Below are 23,201 nucleotides of genomic sequence, written 5' to 3' on the forward strand. Positions count from 1 at the left end.
TAGAAAGCTTGGAGGGAAGATGTAGAAAAATTAATTATAATGAAATTTCCTTTCTATTATTGCCAAAAATGAGGACAGTTAGGTTTGTGGTGGCGCTGAGATTCTCACATTACCTCTGAGCTAGCTGGGAAAAGGGGGACCTTACATCACTATGAGCATGTGCTTTTGGATTATCAGGAAGTTGCTACTGTTAAAAAAATAGGAAAAAAAAGCTTTTTATTTTTTTTTCTGGAAACTTCCATTTGACTATAATCATGTTTCAAAGAAAGATCAACTGCTTATATGTGCAGTGGCCTGCCTCTAACCACCAGATGTTTCATTCTATAAAACTGGAATATAAAGCTAAATGGATGCTCTAAAATCTGGGTTGTTGCCTATGGGTTAGCAATTCTAATTAGATAAGCTAACTTTCCTGGAGGACACGCCAGCAAGGATTCTTAATACTTCAGTATTTTTGGCGCCTTAGTTTATGAATGAATGGGTGTGTATGTGTATATTTTATTGAGAGGAAATAAGAAATTATCTTAAAGAAATCATATGACCATACTTCAGTACTTCAGTAGTATATACTTTTTGAAGTTAAACACGGCAACACGATTAATGGAAATAAGCTCTTCATTAAAGACCTGTTAACTAAATGTACCATAGGGGTTCACATGAGAATTTAAGTTGTGTACTGTGTAGTGAGCTACCCCCAAATCTCAATGACTTACAAGACCAAATGTTTCTTTCTCTGTCAGGCTACATGGCCTATGATGGACATGGCCCTGTCCGTGTTGTCTTCACTCTGAGAGTGAAGTAATGGTGTAGCCCCTGGGTTTGGCTGGTCTTTGGGCAGAAGGACAAGAGAGATACGGTGAACTGTGCACTGACATGAGATCTTCTTCTCGGTGGTGATGCGTGTCACATCTGCTCCATTAGCCAAAGCGAATCACAGGAATCTCACAGGGCCACATCCGAGTTCAGTAGAACAGGGACCCATCATGCTCCTGCAAGGAAGGAGCATTTCGGGTCATGTGACCAAATTAGACATCAATGGAGTGAAAAGTATAATTCTGACAAGAAGGAGAGAAGAAATATCGAGAATAAAAGCCCGGACCATTATCTGTTGATAATAATTATCAATAGAATTGCTCCTGAGAAGAAATGAGGTAGAAGGTATTTTAAAGGTGATGTTTTAATTTATAATGCTAATTTGTACTCATTAAGGATAAAGAGGGTGGATGTTGACTAAGCTATGGTAATAATTTTGCTATATATATATATATATATCTCAAATCATTCTGTTGTACACCTTACATTTATGCTATAATATGTCAATTATATCTCAATAAAACTGGAAAATTTTTTACAGATTGATTCATTTATTTGAGAGAGAGAAAGAGAGAGCACATGACTGCATGCAAGTGGAGGGAGGGGCGGAGGGAGAGGAAGAAAATCCATAAGCAGACTCCCCCGCTGAGCCGGGAGCGTGATGCAGGGCTCTGTCTCAGGACCCGGAGATCATGAGCTGAGCCAAAATCAAGAGTCGGCTGCTTAACTGACTGAGACACCCAGGGGCCCCTGAAAAAATATTTTAAAAAGGATAAAAGGGTGAGGGCTGCAGTAGCTAAGATGTTTTAGGCCCAAAGCAAAAGAGATCTAAATGGATAGTGTAGAAAAATCAACTAAAGATATTGAATTACATTTGCATATTTACTGCTAGAGGGAAGCCTGTCTCTGAAACATATGGAAATAACTGATGTACTTTTGGATTTGCCTGATTTCACCAACGTAAGTGTTTTAGTTTTTGGACCCTTTTTCACTGGAGGACTGAGTAGAGTAACACCCGGATGTTAGTCCAGGATGTTCACACTCATTTGCCGATGGCCTTCTTTAAGAGTAACAAGGAGAAGTTTGTTACTTTTGATGAACTGTAGGTGAACATCTATTTTGCTGCATTTTCTACCACAGTGCAGAGTTAAGCTGAATCCATACACTTGCTAAACCCGGGGGTATAATGAGAAGCATTAAGTGGAGAGTTAGGACTTGATTTTCAGTTTTGCTAATAAGTGAGTTTGTGCATTGGCTAATTCCCTACCGTCTCCAAGTTTTCTCATTTGCAAAATAGAGGTGATGGTGTTACTTGATTTTTTAAAGTCTCACTTCTATTCATAAAACTTGATAGTCATGCCCCTCTCTGTATATGTGGCAGGTGAGCAACCCATTCGTTTTTAAATTTTTTTTTAAATTTAAATTCAATTTGCCACCATATAGTATAGCCCCCAGTGCTCATCCCATCACGCGCTGTCCTCAGTGCCCATCACCCAGTTACCCCATCCCCCTTCACCTCCACTTCCGCAACCCTTTGTTTGTTTCCCAGAGTCAGGAGGCTCTCATGGTTTGTCTCCCTCTCTAATTTTCCCCATTCTGTTCCCCTCCTTTCCCTTATAATCCCTTTCACTATTTCTTATATTCTACATATGAGTTGAGCAACCCATTCATGATTTGATGACAAGACAATCTCTGACAAAGTTCTTGGAATATGATGCCTGGGTTCTTCTGAATTGGAAGGAAGAAGTGTAGATGTGTTCAATACTTTTTCCTTTATTCTTCTTGTCTACACATGCATTTTTAAATATCTCACTAGTTCTTACAACTTTTCCTGTATTTATTTACCTTTTAATTTTGTATTTTTGGGTGTGGTGGTTTAGAGTCACCCCACACAGTTGTGCAGATCGTGTACTGCACACATCTCGACCTCCATTCACATTTTTGGTGCCTAATTCCAATAGCCTTTAAGGACAACTGTGGTGGCCAAGATTCAATTTATTTCTTCAGTATTATGTGTTACATTTGCAGTACTGCATTCCTAATTTTTGAGTATTATTATATCAAGATGATTCATGTGAAGAAAGCATGAGCCTTACTGAATGTAAAATGTCATTAATGCTTTTTCTCCTCTTACTACTTCCCAAAAAAATGATAAGAATTACGATAAACTTCAGCTGTGTTTTTCAATACAGAATTTGGTTGAACTTTCTATCAATTTTTTTTAATTATTTAGTGTTGATAAAGTGGATGACGAAGATGATGAGGATTTAACAGTGAACAAAACTTGGGTCTTGGCACCAAAGATTCATGAAGGAGATATAACACAAATTCTCAACTCTTTGCTTCAAGGCTATGACAACAAACTTCGCCCAGATATAGGAGGTAAGTTTGAGTTATCTGTTTGGGGTTTCAGTGACTATGAAAATCTTATTTACTAATGTCATTTTAATCATATAGCTCATATTCCTTGAGTGTCTGATGTATGTCAGAGACAGCTAGTTTTGATGATTATTAGTTAAATTGGCCCTTGTTGTTAAATTGGCACTGGTCATAGTCTGATGTGGGAGGAAAGGCATATCATATAAATACTTTATATATATTTTTATGTAATCATTTTGTAGCTGTTACAATAAAAGATACAACAGCAAAGTTTTGTAAAATGGCTTGAAAAGCTGAGAGGTATTCCATAAAAGAGAATATTTGAAAGCTAAAGTAGGGTTCTAATTTTGTGCCAGCGCAGCACTGTTTTAATTAATTATAAGCCGGTTATAGTAGAGGTAATTCTACTTGTTTTTCTCGGTCCTTTGTATTTATGTATAATTTTTATAATAATTAACTTCTAAGTCACCCCCCATGACTTATTAAAAACAAACAAAAATTATAACCAGTCAACATTACTTTTTTCCAGTCAACATTTTCACTGAGATTGCTTTAAGTCTATGGTCAATATGGGGAAATTGAAATCATTGCCATATTGAATTTTTGCTATACTAAATTCATGAACATCATGTATTTCTCTATTTATATATATTTTTTATTGTTTTCTGTGAAGAAGAGTTGAATATATTTTGCTCAATTTAATTTTATATATTTGGAATTTTTGTTGCCAATGTAAATGGATTTTTAAAAATTTATTTTCTAATTTTATATTAGCAGTATACAGAAGGAATAGTTACTTTGCATATTTATTTTGCCTACAGAAGCCTTGTGAAATTTATCAATTTGGCTTTGTCAATTTTCTCGGTTGAAAATTTTCTTCTTTTTAATTTTTTTGAAGATTTATTTATTTGAGAGAGAGAGAGACAGAGAGAAAGAGCGAGTGAGTGCACAGGGGAGGGGCAAAGGGAGGGAGAGAGAGAGAAAATCCACAAGCAGCCTACCACTGAGCATGGGAGCCAGGGCAAGGTGGGGTGATGGGGTTCAATCCCAGTACCCTTAGATCATGACCTGAGTGGAAACCAAGAGTTGGCCAGCCACTAACTAACTGAGCTTGCCCACAGGGCCCCCTAAATTTTCTTAAATTTAATTGTTTTACAACATTTGGTTTATTATGTTAATCTGATTTCCTCATATGCAATTTGGTGTTTTCTAAGACTGTTTTAATTATTTAATTTTAAGGTAAAACTTAGACTTCATAAAATAGTATCCATACGTGGAATTTCCATAAACCCTTTAACCTTAATGTTAACATTTTACATAACCATAGAAAACCTTACCTAAATCAAGAAAATAATAGTGATAGAATGCTAGTAACAAATCTACAAACCTTATTCAAATCATGGCCGGTGCCTCACTAATGTCTTTCCATCTGTTTCAGAACTCCAACCAAGATCATACATTGCATTTTGTTCGCATGTCTCCTTATTTTCCTCCAATTCAACGTAATTTCTATTTTCCTGTTTGTTCTATCAACTTGACAACTTTAAAGAGTACCGGACAGTGGAATGTCTGTCTGTTTGTCTGGTATTTTCATTATTCCACTGAGTTCACACATTTTTGCAAAGAGTAACACAGTAGGGATGTTGTGCCCTTTCCGTGCGTTTTATCGGGAGGAACATGATGTTAGTATATCTCTTTGCTGGTGCTGTTAATTTTAATCACTTGGTTTAGTGTGGTTTCTTTTAGGTTTCTCCACTGTAAAGTTATTATTTTTCCTCTCCTGGATTAATACACGTGTTTTGAGGAGATACTGTCAGGGCGACAAACTATGCAAACATTTCTTAGCACATGTTTGTTTGTTGAGCTAGCATCCAGCAATTCTTCTCTGTAGCAGCATTCCTGTGCTGTTTGCCAAAAGGTGACTCATTCGACACATATTAATTGTAATCCTGCTCTAAGGAAGAGCAATAACTTATCCTCCATTTATTTATCTACTCATTTATCCTCAGTGCAGACTTACACATATGTTTATTTTGTAGCTTATAACCCATTACTATCATTATTTATTTTGTTGTTCAAAATAAATTTGGCACTGGGGCTTCCTATATTTTGGCTTCTGGGTCCTTCCGTACGTCCCCATCATTTTCTGATCACATCCTTACAAAGTAAGATATTCCAGACTCTTCTTGATCCGAAACAATAAAATTCACCATTTCTCCAAGGTATTTAGACTTAAAGATCGGGGCACTGGGTATATTCATTAATATTGGGTGTTATTGCTTCTTAACTGTTTCAGTGAGCAGAAGTAGAAAACATACGTTATATAAACACACAGGCATTTAGAGTTTAATATCCCTTTTTAAATGTATCATAAACCATGAGTTCATACTGATAGTTCTGCTTCCGAACTAAACACAATGTAGTTCGTTCCATTTCCTCCTTCCTTATTTGTCATTTCTTTTTTTCTAACAGTCAGGTACCTGGCTCTGATTCACCCATAGTATGTTTTCTTATTTTTTAAAAAAATTGCAGCAAATACAAAATGTAGTTCTAAAACTTTAACATCATTTGTCTATGAAAACAAATTAACTAGAATAAAATACTGAAGTACAGTTATCTTCATCTTTAGCCTTACAGAATATAATTCAAATAATATTCAACAAAGTTACTTAGGTTCTTATCTTTCCTATTCTCTTCAATGGCTATTTTATTTATTTTAATACTGTTTGCCTCAAGTATTACTGATTATATTCCACTTTAAATGGAATCATCCATGTCTGCTTTTAGTACTTGCATTGTTTTATTTGTTTATATTTGATTCCTTAGACCACTTGGAGTTTATTGTATAGTATGAAGTATGAATCTCATTTTTCTCTTTACCAAATGGCTTTTCTGTTGGCTCATCATCGTTTCTGAAAGAAATCAATCTTTGCTTCTGTTATTTGAGACACCCACTTTCTCATATATTACATTTTCTTGTGAACTTTGGTTATTTCTGATCTTTCTGTTCCATTCTGTCATCTGTTTTTTATTTATTTGTCACCACACTATAGTAATAGTAGAGATTCAATAAATAGTACATTGAGGCTGAAACATTTTGTGTTAATGTCTTGTAAGGTGAGTTCCACCTCATATTTTCATTTTGTTTTGTTTTTCCTTTCAGTTTTTCTGGCTACTTTTGCTGTTTCTTTCTTTTTCTTTTCTTTTGTTTTGTTTTTGTTTTGTATTTTGAGAGGGATAGAGGGGATCAGAGGGGTAGACAGAGGGGTAGACAGACGGAGAGAGAGAATCTTAAGCAGGTTTCCCACCTAGGGCCAAGCTCCAGGTGGAGCTCCATCTCAAGACCCTGAGATCATGACCTGAGCCAAAATCAAGAGCTGGATGCTTAACCAAAAGAGCCATCCAGGTGCCCTATTTTTGCATTTTAAAATACAATATATGGGCTTTATTATCAATAAATTTAGCCCGGTAAAAAACCCCTGCAAAACTTGTTTGTGTGTTTATTGGGATTATGTTAAATTTGTAAATTAACTTTGGGAGAACTAACATCTTCATAACACTGTGTCATCTAATAGGGGAACATTGGCTGTCTTTCCTATTCTTTATACTTATTTTATTATTTTTATTTTTTAAAGATTTTATTTTATTTATTCATGTGGGATACACAGAGAGAGAGGCAGGCACACAGGCAGAGAGAGAAGCAGGCTCCCTGCAGGGAGCCCCATGTGGGACTTGTTCCCAGGACTCCAGGATCACACCCTGGGCCGAAGGCAGGTGCTCAACTGCTGAGCCACCTGGGCATCCCTCTTCATATTTATTTTATAGTTTTCAGAAATATTTTAAAGATTTCCTCGTACAGATTTTTCGTATTTTTAAAATTGAGTCCTAAGTATTTAATTTTTTCCCAGTTGTAAAGGGTATTTTTTCAACTATAATGTCCTCGACTGCTATTGGGTTTGTGTGTCAATGTTAATGATTTATGAATGCTTATATTATATCCTCCTACCCTCCTGCTGCTTACTGACTTTTTTTTTTAGGGTTAAGCATTGTCTGACTTTTCAATATATACTATCCTATCATATATACAAACCTATTTTTTTCTTTACCAATTCACATGCAACTAATTGATATCTCTTATCTAATAGCATTCACTAATATCTCTAGTGTAATAGTGAGCAATAGTAGAAATTGTAACTTTGCCTTTTTCTAGATCTTGTTAGAAATGACTAATATTTTGGCATATAAAGATTCACATTAAGAAATTATCCCTCGGGGGGAAAAAAAGAAATTATCCCTCAAGTTTCTTGATTTTATTGTTGAATCAGGAATTGGAATTGAAATTTGTCAAAGGCTTTTTTAGCATTTCTGGAATTATATTTTTTCCTCTGTAGATCCATTAATATGGTGTATAATATTAATTGAAACCATTTGCACCCTGAAATGAAGCCCCCTTGGCCATGATATAGTATATACTTAGTGAGATGTTGGATTCAATTTGCTAGTGTACTATTTAGTATTTTGCATTGGTATTCATGAATGATATTCATGTTTCACCTTATAGTTGAGACGTGTCTTCATCTTTTTTAGATATCCTTTTTATATTTGTTTCGTGATAGGGAGCTTTTCTTTATTCTCAAAGGTCTAGCAATTTATTTATTTATTTTTTTAAAATTTATTTATTTATTTATTTATGATAGTCACAGAGAGAGAGAGAGGCAGAGACACAGGGAGAGGGAGAAGCAGGCTCCATGCACCGGGAGCCTGACGTGGGACTCGATCCTGGGTCTCCAGGATCGCGCCCTGGGCCAAAGGCAGGCGCCAAACCGCTGAGCCACCCAGGGACCCCCAGGTCTAGCAATTTATAGATCTTTAGTGACAACTGGCTTTTGAGATTTGATTGAATTCCATTGTAAAACCATCCAGGTCTCCCGTTTTGGGAATAATCACCTTGTTTTCCTATGGAAATTGGTCTTTTCATACTTTATATTCTGTCAGGATCAATTTTGTTGTTCTGTGTTTCTTTAAGAAAAAAATGTCCTTTTATCTTTGTTTTCAAATTTATTTGCAAAGAAGTTTTCAAAGTAGTCTCTTAGGATTTAAAAAAATGTCTCCCGTTTCAAACTTTACTTCTGCTTTTGTAATTTCTTACTTTATATTTTATATAATTACCCCCCTTTTTGGACAAGAAAATTGAAATAGTGTTTTCCTCTAATTTGCTAATGTCCGCCAAAGCCCAGGATCCATGAGTTCTATAGTTTTTGTATTAATTTTCTCAAAATTTCTACCTTGTCTTTATTACAGCCTTCATTGTATTTAATTTCATTTTACTTTTTCTTGTATTTCTAGTTTTTGAGCTGGGAATTTAATGATTTCTTTTCACTCTAAGTTTTTGGCCTGTTACTGACCGTGTTTCCTTGCTTCTTTTGTAGATTTTGCCTTATAAAAGTAGCTGCTTTGTTATTTGGTTTGTAAGTATTTTGTGTAATATCTTCATAATGACTTGTGGCTTTAAACATTAAAAAAGAGATCTTATTTGTCACATTTAGGGGCCCCTGGGGGGCTCAGTGGTTGAGCATCTGCCTTTGCCTTAGGTCATGACCCCAGGGTCCCAGGATCAGTCCCACATTGGGCTCTTCCTACAGGGAGCCTGCTCCTCCCTCTGCCTGTGTCTCTGCCCCTCTCTGTGTGTCTCTCATGAATAAATAAATACAATCTCAAAAAAAAAGTAAAGCTTTTTGGCTTAAATTAGGCTTCACCGAAAGTATGATTTCCTGTTGCTTCTATTATTTACATTTGTCTGGTATCTTTTTGCCTTCCCCATTAATTTTTGCCTTTGTGAATCACTTCATTTTATCTGGCCTCCTGTATGCAGCATATCATTAGGTCTTGCTTTGTGAGCTAAAATGAAAAGATCTTTTTCTTTTAATAGCAAATTAATTCTGCTTCATTTATGCGTATAACTGATGGGTTTGTTCTCAACACTTCCGTAATATTTTAGTTATATTTGCCATGTTTCTGTGTGAGATGTGGGTTATTTGCACTTTAACTGATAATACTTTTGGTTTAGTATTTTGGAAATTTTATGTTTTTGTTCTGGTTCGCCTTTGTATTTTTAACTTCCCTCATAGCATTAGTCCCTGTTTTTTTTTTTTTTTTTAACCTTTTGCTCTTGATTATCAGCTGTCACTGGTATCCTTGAAATCTCATCTACTATGCATAGAACAGTGAGCTTTTTCTATTTTCCTCTCCTTTGCCCTATGATTTTTAGTCCACCTATTTTTTGCTTTGCAAGAATTATAAGTTTTAAATTGGTTTCAGGCTCTTGTTTCAATCGTTAGTGTTTAATCTGTCTTGACACATGGTAAAATACTTACCATCAATATTTTTTTCTGAAGTTTTACCAGTCCTGTCTTACACTAGTAGCTTTTTCAAGTTTTTATATGTTGAAAACTTTTTTCCATTGACTTGATGCTTAAACAGATTGGCTGCATATGGCTTAGGCTTTCTTTCACTGTTTTCTATTTATCAGGCTATTTCCAAGTTGCTAGCTTTGTGTATCATTTCAGAGAAATCTGATGCCGAACCAATTCTTTTGTCCTCATAATTTATTTCATCTTTTCTTTTTTTTCCTGGAGGCCTTTTGAATTTTTCTTTCTTTCAGTTGAACATTCATACTAGGAATTATCTTACAGTTGTTCCTTTTGAGTAACTTTTCTTCTAGATAACCAATGTCCTTTAAGTCCTTTCTTTCTTTCTTTCTTTCTTTCTTTCTTTCTTTCTTTCTTTCTTTCTTTCTTTCTTTCTTCTTTCTTTCTTTCTTTTTCTTTCTTCTTTCTTTCTTTCTTTCTTTCTTTCTTTCTTTCTTTCTCTCTTTCTCTCTTCCTTCCTTCCTTCCTTTTCTTTCTTTCTTTCTTTCTTTCTTTCTTTCTTTCTTTCTTTCTTTCTTTCTTCTTTCTCTTTCTTTCTTCTTTCTCTTTCTTCCCACTCTAGCATTGAATATTGGTTCTCTCCATTGTTTTAGGTTTCTTTCACATGGGTTTCAGTTACACCTATGCTAATCAATCATCCTCTGCCTGCCTTCTAATCGTCACTTTTTCTCTGAATTCTCTTTATCTCACTTATATTTTCTTGAATTTTTCCCTGCCTATTATTTTTTTAGTGTAATAATTCTTGATCACCTCATAATTTTGTCTTTCCCTTCTATTTCTTTTTTAAGTTCAATCAATTCTTTGGTCATTTCTTCCTGCTTGTTCTTTTCATGCGTGTGATGAGGGGAAGACAGTTCTTTACTTATTTTCTGAATTTCTGATTCAAGAGTTTTTTGCTTATCTTTAAATGGTTGAATACATTTGACTGTTTATTGTCTTACAACTTTTTTTTTTTGGTTAGTATTTTTTGAAGAGATTTTCCCTATTAATTTGTCCTAGGTTTTGATTTCTTATTTCTGCAACAGGTTTGTATGGATCTCTTCCTTTTTTTCCTACTATGTTTCTAGTTTGTGTTAAGATTCCTAATTCATTGATGTTCCTTTAGGTCCTTATAGCAAAGCTAAATAATTTAAATGAATTTGCACTGTAGGTGGTGCATATTTGTTTAATGCTAGGGGAGGGATTGTATGATTTACAATTCATTAGTTCTCTTTTTTGTAGGAACATGAAATTCCCCCCTTTGCTTCTCTTCCTGCTCATCACTCAATTTTTAAAGCCTACTTCTTTTTTCCTTTCTTGACATTTTTCCCCAGCCCAAAACTACTTATTTTGGAGACTGCTCTTTCACATCACATATACTGGTAGATCCCTTTCCTGTTGGTTCTTGTTCCTGTCATTGGACACATTTTAAAATATTTGAGATTAATTGCACCCTTATTCTCTCTAGTTGTCTTTTTATATCTACTTTTGGTAACTTACTCTCTTCTCCTGTTTATCTTAGTCTGCTTTCTTTACCACAAATTATTGCATTAGAACAGAGATGAGAAAGAGCTTGAGAGATTTTTTTTTTTTTTTTAACCAGGACTTGGTGGTTTTTGGTTTTATCTTTTACAGTTGTTTTAGAATTTGAGCATTCTTTGTCTTCAGGTTATGCTGAGGCCACAGTTTTTGTGCACTTGTATTTTCCCTTTTTGTTACTCTATTTATTTTTGGAGGAAATATTAGAATAGGAAGACATAAGAGATTAATACAAATTTTCTCTAAACTTTGCTTTCGCCTTTCAGTTTATTCCTTTATAATTACTTCTTGGTAATAATGCTTAGTTTAAAAAACTGAATTGTGTTCTGGATATATTTTTGTTACTATTACCTAACTTAATTCCATTTTTCTCCAAGAACACTTGATTTTAGCCAAAAGACCGAGAAGCGATTTTCTCCAAGAACTATTCTCATCAAGTTTATTATTCTTGTTGCTCAAATAATCTATATATCACTTTTTTGTGGGTTTTTAAAATTGTTTTTGTATTAAAAACTATCTAACTGAAACCATTAATTTTTGTATTTCTCTTAAGTTCACTCCGTTTTTGCTTTATGCATAATGAAATTATTTTAGGTATATACAAATTTAGGGTTTTTATGACATTTTATTGAACAGAAGTTTTATATTTGGATTTCACTTCCTTTATTATTAAGTATGACAATATTTTTTTTAAAGTAAAGTGGTTAGTGCAGATAAATTTAAGATAATTATTGTATATATTATTTTAAATCTACTGCTTGTATATTTGTTTTGTTTTTCTAATCTGCTTAATCTGCTCTACACAGATTTTATTTTTCCTCTATTCTTTCCCTCATTTGATTCATCACATAGTTATAGTTTTATTTTCTCTTTATCTTATCTTACTACGTATAAAATTATTTATCATTTTTAGTGATTAAAATATATATTCTTACTTTATTGGATTTAATTATAAGCCAATAACTTTATCAAGGACACAATTCAAGGACATTTCTGGCCATTTACCACAGAAACTCTAGTACTTTTTAGATATTATATCCATGTATTTTTATTCTGTATTTTGAAATACCAAAATTATTTTATTTTGAAGATATTTAATTACTTATTTTGAGCGAGAGAGCACAATCGGGGGAGGGGGGGCTGCAGAAGAAGAGGGAGAGGGAGAGGAAGAAGCAGGCTTCCCACGGGGTGCTCATGACCTGAGCTGAAGGCAGATGCTTAACCAAGGGAGCCACTCAGGCACCTCATGAATTCTGAAATTAAAGTGTTTAAAAGCAATTAACATTTACCAAGAAATGACTCCATGTGTTCTTCTTCCTTTCTTCATATTTGCTTTCATTTAGGAAAATACTTCTTGCAGTATTTCTCTTGGTGTAAGTCTCAAAGCAAAAAATTAATTCAGTTTTTATTGAAAATAGTTTTGTTTTACCTTCATTGGAATGGTATTTTCAATGAATGTTAAATCCAGGATAGTTGCTGTTTCCTTTCCAAACTTTATAAGCCTTCACTCCATTTTCTTCTTGATGTTTTTCTTCTTGAAAAACACTTTTCAACAACAATGTTCCTGTTTTAAAAATAAACTATTTTTTTTTTTTTTGTCTCTCTAGGTTTTCTTTGTCTTTGGTTTTCTGCAGTTTTATATAAGGTGTTTTTGGTATTTCAGAGAGTTGGCAGAACTTCTTGAATCTATTTGTTGGAATCTTTGATTGTTTTTGTTAAGTTCTTGGCCAATATTTCTTCTATCTTAATTTCTCTGTGAATCCGATTGCCGATGTTTGCCATTTTCTCTACATCCAGTATGTCTCATATCTATACACTTTTATACAATTTTAATTGTTTCTTTCTGTTTCATTCTATTTTTTTATTATTGACACCTTTTATAATTATAATTCTTACTAGTAGTAAGAATTCTTAATAATTTTTACTTGTAGTATTTGCATCTGACTTTTAATGTATTTTAAGAATTTTATCAAATTTGCATTATTTTAATCTATTTTCTTATACTTATTAACTGTAATTATTTTAAAGCCTGATAATCACACAATCTTGATCACTTGGGTGACTTTTTAAAAATTTTATTTTTTTAAAAAAAGATTTTATTTATTTATTTGAGAGAGAAGCAGAGGAAGCATGAGGGAAGTGAAGGGCAGAGAGAGAAGCAGATTCCCCGCTGAGCAGGAAGCCTGATATGGGGCTCGATCCCAGGACCCTGGGATCATGAGCTGAGATGAAGGAAGACGCTAAACCGACTGAGCCACCCAGTCACCCCCAAAATTTCTTTTTCATTTTATCTCTTAGTTTAAGGTGATTTGCCTCTGTTTCATTTATTGTATGTTAATTTTTTTATTGAATGCTGGTAGAGTGTATTAAAAATAATGGAAATTTAGATGATGTTATTTCTTTCCAGAGAGGATTTTAATTCAGTTTTGGTAGTCAAGTAAGGAAAATCTCCTTCATTTGGCCCAAACTGGTATATTTCTTCTTGTGAAACTTTGTTTTTTCAGGACATAACTATTTGAAGTCTCTCACTGACAGCCTGAGGTTTATACTAGGGATCCCTTTCCTTCATGGCCCCAGAGATGGTGGAAATAGCTGAAATCCTTATTATGTCAGATAGTTAGCAGCTGATTTATACTTGGTTTCTTAGCATCACACTGTACACATGTACAATTTAGGAATTAATAAATACCTTGAGGGGAAATTATATGTAGAATGTCTGATTAAATTCTCTGTTGTTCATTTTAATGTAGGGAAGTCTTGACTGTCTTGACAGCCCTTAACTCCAGTTTTGCCCAATGAGACAGATGCAAATTCTAAGACACTGTCCTTTTTCAATCACCATTTCTATGCAGTAATACAGCAAATGCACCAAACAGGAAAAGTGGCCAGAATAACGCAGAGCTTACAAATACTCCATTTACATTCTTTCCAGGAAATTGTTGCATTCAATCTTGATTTTGCTAGCTGCTGTGTGATTCTTTCAATAATTTTTAAAAATTTTATATAAATCATACAGTCATGTTTATTGAGATGGGTAATTTGTTACCATTACTTATCATAAGAAGCAGAAATCTGTACTTCCATTTTACTCATCATACTTCACATTAGTTGATACTCAGTTTTCTTCTTATAAATAAGTTCCCTGAAAGTAGATATCACCATATCCCTAAAACAATGCCTGAAGCATAAACTTAAGATTTCATTTACTGTTTGCTGAATGAATATTTGCTGAATGAAAGCCAGTGTGTATAATCTTTTTTATTCCGTGTGTAGGTTCTACTTCATCAATTTAGCATTTAAGGTACATTATTTCAGAGCAAGATATGGACCTTCAAAATCCATGTACACCTGTGACATCATCATTTTGTTTAATAATGTAAATTAAATATGCCCTAAGAACCATGATAATCATACCACGCATATTAGCATTTTATCTGACACCTCAGAGTATGCATAATCAATGTCTCACTTGTTGAGGTGATCTTTGCAGACATTCCTTTCTGTCCAAAATTTCATTAGTGTCTTCACTCTTCACTAATGCTATGAAAATTTACACACAATCAACTTACTGAGGACTTCTAAACTTAATGGCAAATTAACATTAAAAGGTTGCATAATTCTAGAAAGTTTTCAAGAATTGAGAAACTTTCTCAATTACTCTATGTTGAATCTTCTTTTTTTCATTTCTTAACATCTTTTTGGGTAGACTCTATGGCTTTCCAGGCAGTTTTAGTGATTCAAATAGCTTGATCTAATATAAGAATTAATATCTGAACCAACTAGGGGTGGTAGAAGGGGAAGTGGGCGGGGGGTGGGGGTGACTGGGTGATGGGCACTGAGGGGGGCACTTGATGGGATGAGCACTGGGTGTTATTCTATATGTTGGCAAATTGAACACCAATAAAAATAAATTTATAAAAAAAATTAATATCTGAACAGAATTAATGCTATCACTCTCCTAGGACATGGAGTAGACAAGTTCCACTATAGAGGGACTTGGTGGGGTGAGGAAGGGAGGTGTGATCTGCTCTTCTATTCCATCTGTTTAACTCTTCTAGGTTCCTCATGATAGGAACATGCAGGAGATACGAAGAGGGATGGTCTTTGTGTTCATTTAATTAGGTGCCTTTGAAACCTTTGTCTTTCTAGTTTTCACTTCATTTCCAACACACATCAACTGGCCCTTGATATACTTTGAGAGGCAGTTGTATAAATAACAATTTTTATGGGTAGGAGGGTGGGATTAGTTTTTGTTGTTTGTTCCTAGGCAGCATTTTATACTGTTTACTTACTTGACATGGAAAATCTAGATGGTTCTATCTTCCACCCACCTTAGCTCCTTTCATCTACAAGATACATGCTGCCAGTGCACCACTTTCTTAGGTTAAAAAAACAAACAACAACAACAACAACAACAACAACAAAAACAAACAAAACTAGTGAGATCCTTCTAGCCTGTCGATTTACTTTGATATGAATTATACCTACAAGAAATTAAAATATTCAAGACACACTACTAAAGAGTAGGTAGGCAGATGCTCCACTGCTTCTCTTTCTTTAGATTCTATCATTTTCTTCTAGCTTCCCTTCCCCCAGATCAGATATAGGAGCAGGAACAGGTTGCTGAATCTGCTGCCTAAAGAGATGTTTAACTATAGCATGAGAGCCCCATCTTCCATTTTCCGAAGAAGACATTTGCAATGCTTAAAAATATATATACTTAATTAAATATATGTATAACTTAAGTTATATTATATTAAAATAAATAATTAAATATACATTAAAATGTCATATATATGTGTACTGAGTTCTTGAAATTGGTTATTGGCTACTGAATACTTGAAATATAGTTAGTATGGCTAAGAGAATACATTTTAATTTTAAATAAATTAATTTTTATTTAAATTTAAGTAGGCATATGTATCATGCATAGTAGCATTTTGTCTGTTCATCTCAGAGCATATGTAATAAATGACTTAATTGTTGAAGTGCTTTTTGTAGGCATTTTTTTTCTAACCAAAGTTTGTGTTAGTATCGTTTCTGGCTTCTGTGTTGGTATCTATTGGCTAAAGTATTAGACTGTACTTAAGAACTTATTTATCCATAGGTACTTTTTCATCCGTATTTATCCAAATATCTACATATCCATATGTAAACCTGCAGAAGGAGATGGTGATTGTTAGTTGACATTTCTTTGTTAGGAAAGCCTGGAAAGAAGTATTTGGATCCAAATGTGATATCTTTGGGTTAAGAACCCCTCCTGTCCATTCTAGGGCAAGAAAAACCTATTAGTTATGGTTCCTTCAAGGTCTGTGTATTATAATGGTAATATCTAAGTCAGTGGAGCTATTTTTTAATGCCTATTTTATTACAGCAGAAAAGACTATTAAACATATGTTCTGGGATTAAACATTTTAAATGGCCTGAGTTATTTTTTTAAAAAAATATTTTATTTACTTATTTGACACAGAGAGAGAGAGAGAGAGAGAGAGAGAGAGCACAGGCAGGTGGAGTGGCAGGCAGAAGGAGAGGGAGAAGCAGACCCCCTGTTGAGCAGCGAGCCAGGTGAAGGTCAATCCCAGGACATGGGCTGTTTTGGGATTCCGAGATGTGATCCCAAGTGTCGGCCAAATGCAGGCACTTAACTGACTGAGCCACTTAGGCATCCCAACCTGAGTTAATTTTTAATTAAACTTAATTAACTAATTAATCTGAATTAATATACAAAAGTGACTCAGAAGCTACATAATCTGCTAAAGATATTTTAGAGTAATTTGAACGTCATCTAAGAGAGCATGGTTGAAAACAATTAGGAAGAAAATTTTTTTTAAATGTGTTTTATTTTATATCTTCTGATTAAAAACTGATTACCCATTTCTACAGTTGACTGCCTTCAGTTTTGCCATAGCCACGTGGAAGCTGAGTGTGGAAACTTCATTGATCTCACTGCTTTCTTCTTTTTAAATTCTTTTTTTTTTTTTTTTGCTTCTTCTTACTCTTCTCTTCATTTTCTTTAGGTTGCTTGGGATGTCCATTCTTTCTTATATTTACTCCCACTGAGAGTTTATCTTATATTCTGCTGAGATACTTAAAGCAAAGTATTTAGAATCACAGTGCAGAAAGAGGCCTTGCAGAAATAATCCAGTATCCTCTCCACCTGCATTTCATCTATCAAAGATGTAATTTGCTCTGGTAGTACACTTTTTCCATCATTGTTTACTGTCTATAAAAAAAGGTGATCTTTCATCTCCAAGTATGTTGAAGAATTAAACATAATCTGTGCCCACTTCTGAAGGTCACTTAATGAGACTGGAATGACAATTTGCTTCTGGTTTCTTTTTAAATTTTTGAATGGAAATCTGATGTTTCCTTTTTTTAAATATCACTAAAATCTTGCAATTGAACAAACTTTATGCTGAGAAAATCATAGAGCTAAGAAAGTATACTTACTCTACCAAGAAGCCTATATTATAAGTGATTTCACACACAAGTATCGTTCAGAGTATGAATCAGTAAAGGTGGCAATGAGTCTTTATTAAAGAACGATGACAGTTTTCTGTTGTATTCCTCTTTACAGTCTATTTTGAAGCATATAATCTCTAGCTGGAGTCTTAAAATTAATCTGAAATATTTTCGTTCACTTTCAGAATTATTTTTCCTCATGTTTTGGGGCTGAAGTTTAAAGAACTAGATGAAATAGCAGCAGCCTAAAGTTATAAAATAGGGAATATAATAACTAAGAAAATGCTCATGGTTTGCAAATATATATTTATGGAGTTATTTATTGGATATTTTTATCAATAGCCATGTTCTACACTGTACTCACTAATGTGATTCTTTTGGCCTATCTCAAATGAACTTGGTTTCTGTTGCTCACGAAATATTTCAGTGTGGCTCACACCCTTATATTAAGAGTTAATACTTTTCTAGTATATAATTGTTTCATGATTGGTTAAGGAACTATTAATATCAAGAAACCAGGAGAGGGACGTCTGGGTGGCTCAGTGGTTGAACGTCTGCCTTCGGCTTAGGGCGTGACCCCGGGGTCCTGGGATCGAGTCCTTCATAGAGCTCCCCGCAGGGAGTCTGCTTGTCCCTCTTCCTGTGTCTCTACCTCTCTGCATCTCTCATGAATAAATAAATAAAATATTTAAAAAAAGAAACCAGGAGAGATCACTCATATCTAAAACTTTTATAGCATAAATGTGAAAAGTATGTCCTATTAAAAAATGCCCTCAAGAATCGTTTATTTTTCGCCCTTACTATCATACAATAAAGATGTTCAGTGTTTGTTGATTTATCAGATGAACTGAAAAAAAATCTAATTAAATAAGTCTAGTACGTTCCACTTAATTGCTTATAACTAGCAATAAATATACTTACAAATGGAACTAAGAAACCTAATGTTTTTTTATTAATTGGCTTTCATAAAATCTATTCTATAAATCTAGCAAAAACTAGCTTAATTATATGATATTTATTGGCTTCAATTCATAGTCAGAAATAAATGGCAAACACTTAAACCAAATCATCTCCAAAGTCATCAGCCTAAGTTAAATTATAAAGCCTTCTATAAATCATATGACTTGCTTTTATTTAAGAAATCTAATTGTTGGCTAGCAGATTGAATTACATTGTCATGTATCATTTAGGTCTAGAGACCAGAACTTCTGCATACTAAACTTTTTTTGACAAATCTCATTTATTTTTCTAGCTAAGAAACTATATATACCATGTAATAAAATCTTTACTTGAGGAAAACCAAACTATGTAAATGTTACCATGTTTTCCCAAGTGTAGTTTGTTTTTTAATTGCAAGGGGAAAAATTAAATATTGTTTTGAAATTATATAAGCACTATTTTTCAAAATGCCTCCAGTTTTCCATTGAAGTCTTGCTAGCATGGGCAATCTGCCAGGTTGGATGGTTTCAGGACAGGGGACTTGGGACTGGATAGAGACTGACAGCCAGGCTCAGCTATGGTTAGAGAGGGAGATGTGTCCTGCTAGTCAAACATTGTGTCTGAATTTTAACAATGATAAATATTAGGCCAGAAACGGGAAATTAGATAAAATTTTAAAAGGAGACCTGGGTAAATATTACTAAACATGTCACTTTAGTATTGAAGCTTCCAATCCACAAGGCGGTTTTTCTGCTTTATTTTGTTTGCTCCATCTATCTCTATATCAATCTCGTGAGATATATGATAGGCTTTCTTCTTGATTTTCTTCTTGTCTATTTTGTGAACCCTTTACGTTCACTCCTCAACAAGTATTTGCTAAATCAATAAATGAACCCTTTTATATGATATTTGGTGAGACGGGGGGAATGAAAGAAACTACGTGAAAATATTTTTCATAGCAAACAAAAAATCACAATCCAATATGGAAGTATTGCTGGTATTCGTTAATCACGTCACTGGATAAACATTTAAAAGGCTGACCTGCACTGTACCTTTTGATGGACTATAAAATACTGATACACAGTATATACCGTTTAAGACTAACTGGGAAGACAAAACTGGTTGTGTACAAAACACAATAGATGAAATCCATAGTGAAATCTATATAATATACTCTGGGAAATTGAGATAAAAATACACCTAACTCTGGAGCCAACATGCACAACCTAAAGGAATGCTGTTAACAAGGGAGAAAGAGGTAAGAACAAATATTTATGAGGCTCCTCGTAAGAATCAGACCTGAATGTAGACGCTTTACAGATTATCTCCTTTAATCCTCACAATCATGCTTCAAGCCCCATTTTCTGCTGGAACATGCTTCTACTGGCTCACAGTAGCTGCTTATTAAATACCATCCCAACTCTACATTCAGTGACTTCACATCTGAATCCTGAAATCAGCCACTGTGGGGATATTTACCGATGGATATCAGCAAAAGTTACAAATCAGGGCTTCCCCCACCCCCAGCCATGGGAACAAGGCTGTTCAACAGTTACTAGCACACTACTGATAACACATTAAGTAGGATCGCTTAATATTTAGGTTCTAATATCCATTCAAATTCTATCAAAATTCAGAGAGCAAATTAGCAATTTTATTGAATTAACTTCTTAATTTTAATGAAAGATTTAGATGTTTGTAACATTTTTAGGTTGTACATTAAAATGTTTTTAGGAGTGTCTGGGTGACTCGGTTAAGCATCTGATTCAGGTCATGATCTCAGGATCCTGGAATTGAGCCCTGTGTCAGGCTCCATGCTCAGTGCAGAGTCTGTTTCTCCTTCTCCCTCTGCCCTTCCCCCTGCTTATGCTCTCTCTCCCTCTAAAATAAAAGAAAATTTAAAAAATCTTAAAAAAAAATGTTTCAGTTAAAAATGTTAATTTTTACAAATATGATTGATTTATAAGCTGGAAAGATGTGTTTTTGTTATCGGTGCTTTTTCATTTCCTAATGAGAAATATTTTATTCTTTAGATGCTAAATGTTATTTTTTATGAAGATTTATTTAAAGCTAAGACTGATTTAACACAACCTCTGATCTGATCTTTGACCATTCTTTGTGTTGATATTTTACAGTGAGGCCCACGGTAATTGAAACTGATGTTTACGTAAACAGCATTGGACCAGTTGATCCCATAAATATGGTGAGTAAAGAATATTAAAAATAATTGAATGCCATAGGGTTCTTGAGTATATCTCTCAATAATAATAAAATGGATATGTGATGAATTCTGATAGCTCATCCTGAGAGAGAGTTCAGGGCAACTGTGAAATGACTGTGTGCCAGCTTCAGGCCCTAGAACTAAATAATATCTCATATCTAAGAATGTGTAGCCTCTTAGTCCAATGTGCTGTGCTTGGTGGGAACTATGATAGGGGATGAAAAATTATCACTTGATCCATTGAGAGTAGATCCCTGGAGAAATCTAGAAAAAGATCACCAGAAGGACTGAGGAGAAAATAGAGAAGAAAAGTGGACTTATTGGTGGGGTGGGCGGGGCTGGGGGCATGTACGGAGTCATGGAGAAACACAACAACCTGAAAAGATCCGGGGAACTTCCCATAGTTTGATAACACTGGCACATAAAATGCAAGTAAGGAAGTGAGGCTGACAGAAAGGTTACGTCCTTATTCTCAGCTGTAATAGGAAGCTGTGTGTTGTACGGATTGAATCCCCTTGGATCAGAGAAATAAATGACTGGAAGCTTTTCATCAGTTGGGCACCATAGGTGGATGTATATTTTTAATAGATCACTCTTCCAACAGTGTAGAAGACGGACAAGACCAGTAAAGAGGGTTAGAGACACCAGTTAAGAGGTTGCTGTAGTCTGAGCAATAGGTCTTCTATTCTGAGGTGATCCAGAATTCATATTCTGAGGTACTGGGGTTTAGGGCTTCAACATAGGAATTTTAGGGGGACACTATTCAGCTCATAACACCTTCTAAAGATAATTTTCAGAACTTTGCTGATTTTTTCTCTCTTCATTTATTCATTAGCACAACAGTCAGATCACCCTTTATTATAGACACTTTTTTTTTTTTTTTTTAATCTGACTGAATAGCCCTCATGCCTAACAATTGCCTGTGTCTGCTGATTCCGGCAGTATTACTGTCAGCCTCAGCCTCTCTCTTACTTGATATGATGTTCACATGATTGTCATTAACTTTCACAGCTGCCTGCATTGACTACTGTACTGACAGCTTTTTGGCCACACCATAACTGACATCTTTGTCTCCTTATTGCAAATTAATATGAATTGGCCCTGGAAATAAGTTGAACTAGAGAATCTGAAATGAGGAGCTCTCAGGAGACAGAGCTGTAGCAGATATTTGTCAGAAATTAGCTAAACTTCTTAGAGATGGGTACAAAAATCTTAAAGTGAAGAGAAGAAAAAAAGAGTAAATATCAGACCTTAAGGAACACATACATTTAAGGATCTGAAAGATGATGCTGAAGTAGTAAAAGAATCAGCAAGGTTGGTAAGAAAATGGAGGTAAAATAGTAGCAAAGAAACCAAGGAAAAAGTTCCAACACATTTTTGAGTATTGGCTCGGCCCTAATTGAATTCCTAAAAAAATAGCTGATTTCTGTAAAGATAAAGCATTCTATCTACCTGTGGGTATTAATTTACCATTATGCAAATATGAGACTCTATAAAGTAATATATTACTAAAATGCTAATTTTCTCCTTAGGAGAATCTTACAATGTTTAGTTTCTAATTAACCAATGCTTAAAGAAGATAAGCCCATTAGAGCTTATGGATGTCTCCATTTTCTGAATTGTATATTTTGTCGTGGGCTCTTGTTTTTAATTTGAATGAATTCATTAAAAAAACGTGGTCATTAAAATAAAGAGAACTAGGATTCAAGGCTGTATTAGTATTCCAGAGATACTTTGATGAGAATGGCTACTGAGAGGTTTCTATGATCATCTCCCTGCATAAAAGTTTCATGGTATTAAAGATTTAGTTTTCCCGGTAGGGCAAACTACACACTCATAACCCCGGACAGTGATAGTTTTTTTTTTTTTTTTTAAAGCTAATGGAATGAAATTGCTATTAAAACTGGTGATACTAAAGCACATACAAGAAAAAAAGACATAGAATATTTGATAATGTTTATTAAAAGAGAATCATTGTCATAGTGAGGATTAATAAGAAACAGTTTACATAAAAGACTATTTTAACTAAACAATGCAGGAAAATTAGAATTCTGTTTTCATAAAATGAACAGAATTGCTTTGAATATGAGTGTAATCAAGCAAGCAGACTTGAATGTAATTAAGCAACCAAGAGGATAAATTCCCCCCACCCCCAACTATTCACACAATTCAAGTTACTGGTAAGAAACAAAATTAACTTATTAGTTTAATGGTTTTATTTTTTTTAATTAGCTAAAATTTTACTTCATGCAAAATTGTTATTTCTTTTTAAAATTGGCTTCATAAGATAATATTTCTTTAGGTTGCTGATAAGACCTAATACAGCACTATTCTATGATGAGATATGTTTTTCCTTACTTATTTTCAGGGTTAGGTTAATGACTTCAATCTTGGTGTCACTAGCAAAAAATAGGATATTCAATAATTGAACATTGAATGCA

The 23,201-nt window shown here is 34.2% G+C and overlaps 1 protein-coding gene across 2 annotated transcripts in view; it reads left to right on the plus strand.

Moving 5' to 3' along the window:
• Positions 1-23,201, plus strand: part of GABRG1 (gamma-aminobutyric acid type A receptor subunit gamma1) — a 79,690-nt gene that overhangs the window by 12,637 nt on the left and 43,852 nt on the right. For both annotated transcript variants that reach the window (XM_072749091.1, XM_026016496.2), the window contains exons 2-3: positions 3,047-3,195; positions 20,675-20,742. In XM_072749091.1, coding sequence (XP_072605192.1) covers positions 20,740-20,742 — 3 coding nt within the window. In that variant the 5' untranslated portion in view covers positions 3,047-3,195; positions 20,675-20,739. The remainder of the gene's footprint in view (positions 1-3,046; positions 3,196-20,674; positions 20,743-23,201) is intronic.

The sequence above is a fragment of the Vulpes vulpes genome, chromosome 2, assembly GCF_048418805.1.
Source record: "Vulpes vulpes isolate BD-2025 chromosome 2, VulVul3, whole genome shotgun sequence".
Classification (NCBI taxonomy): domain Eukaryota; kingdom Metazoa; phylum Chordata; class Mammalia; order Carnivora; family Canidae; genus Vulpes; species Vulpes vulpes.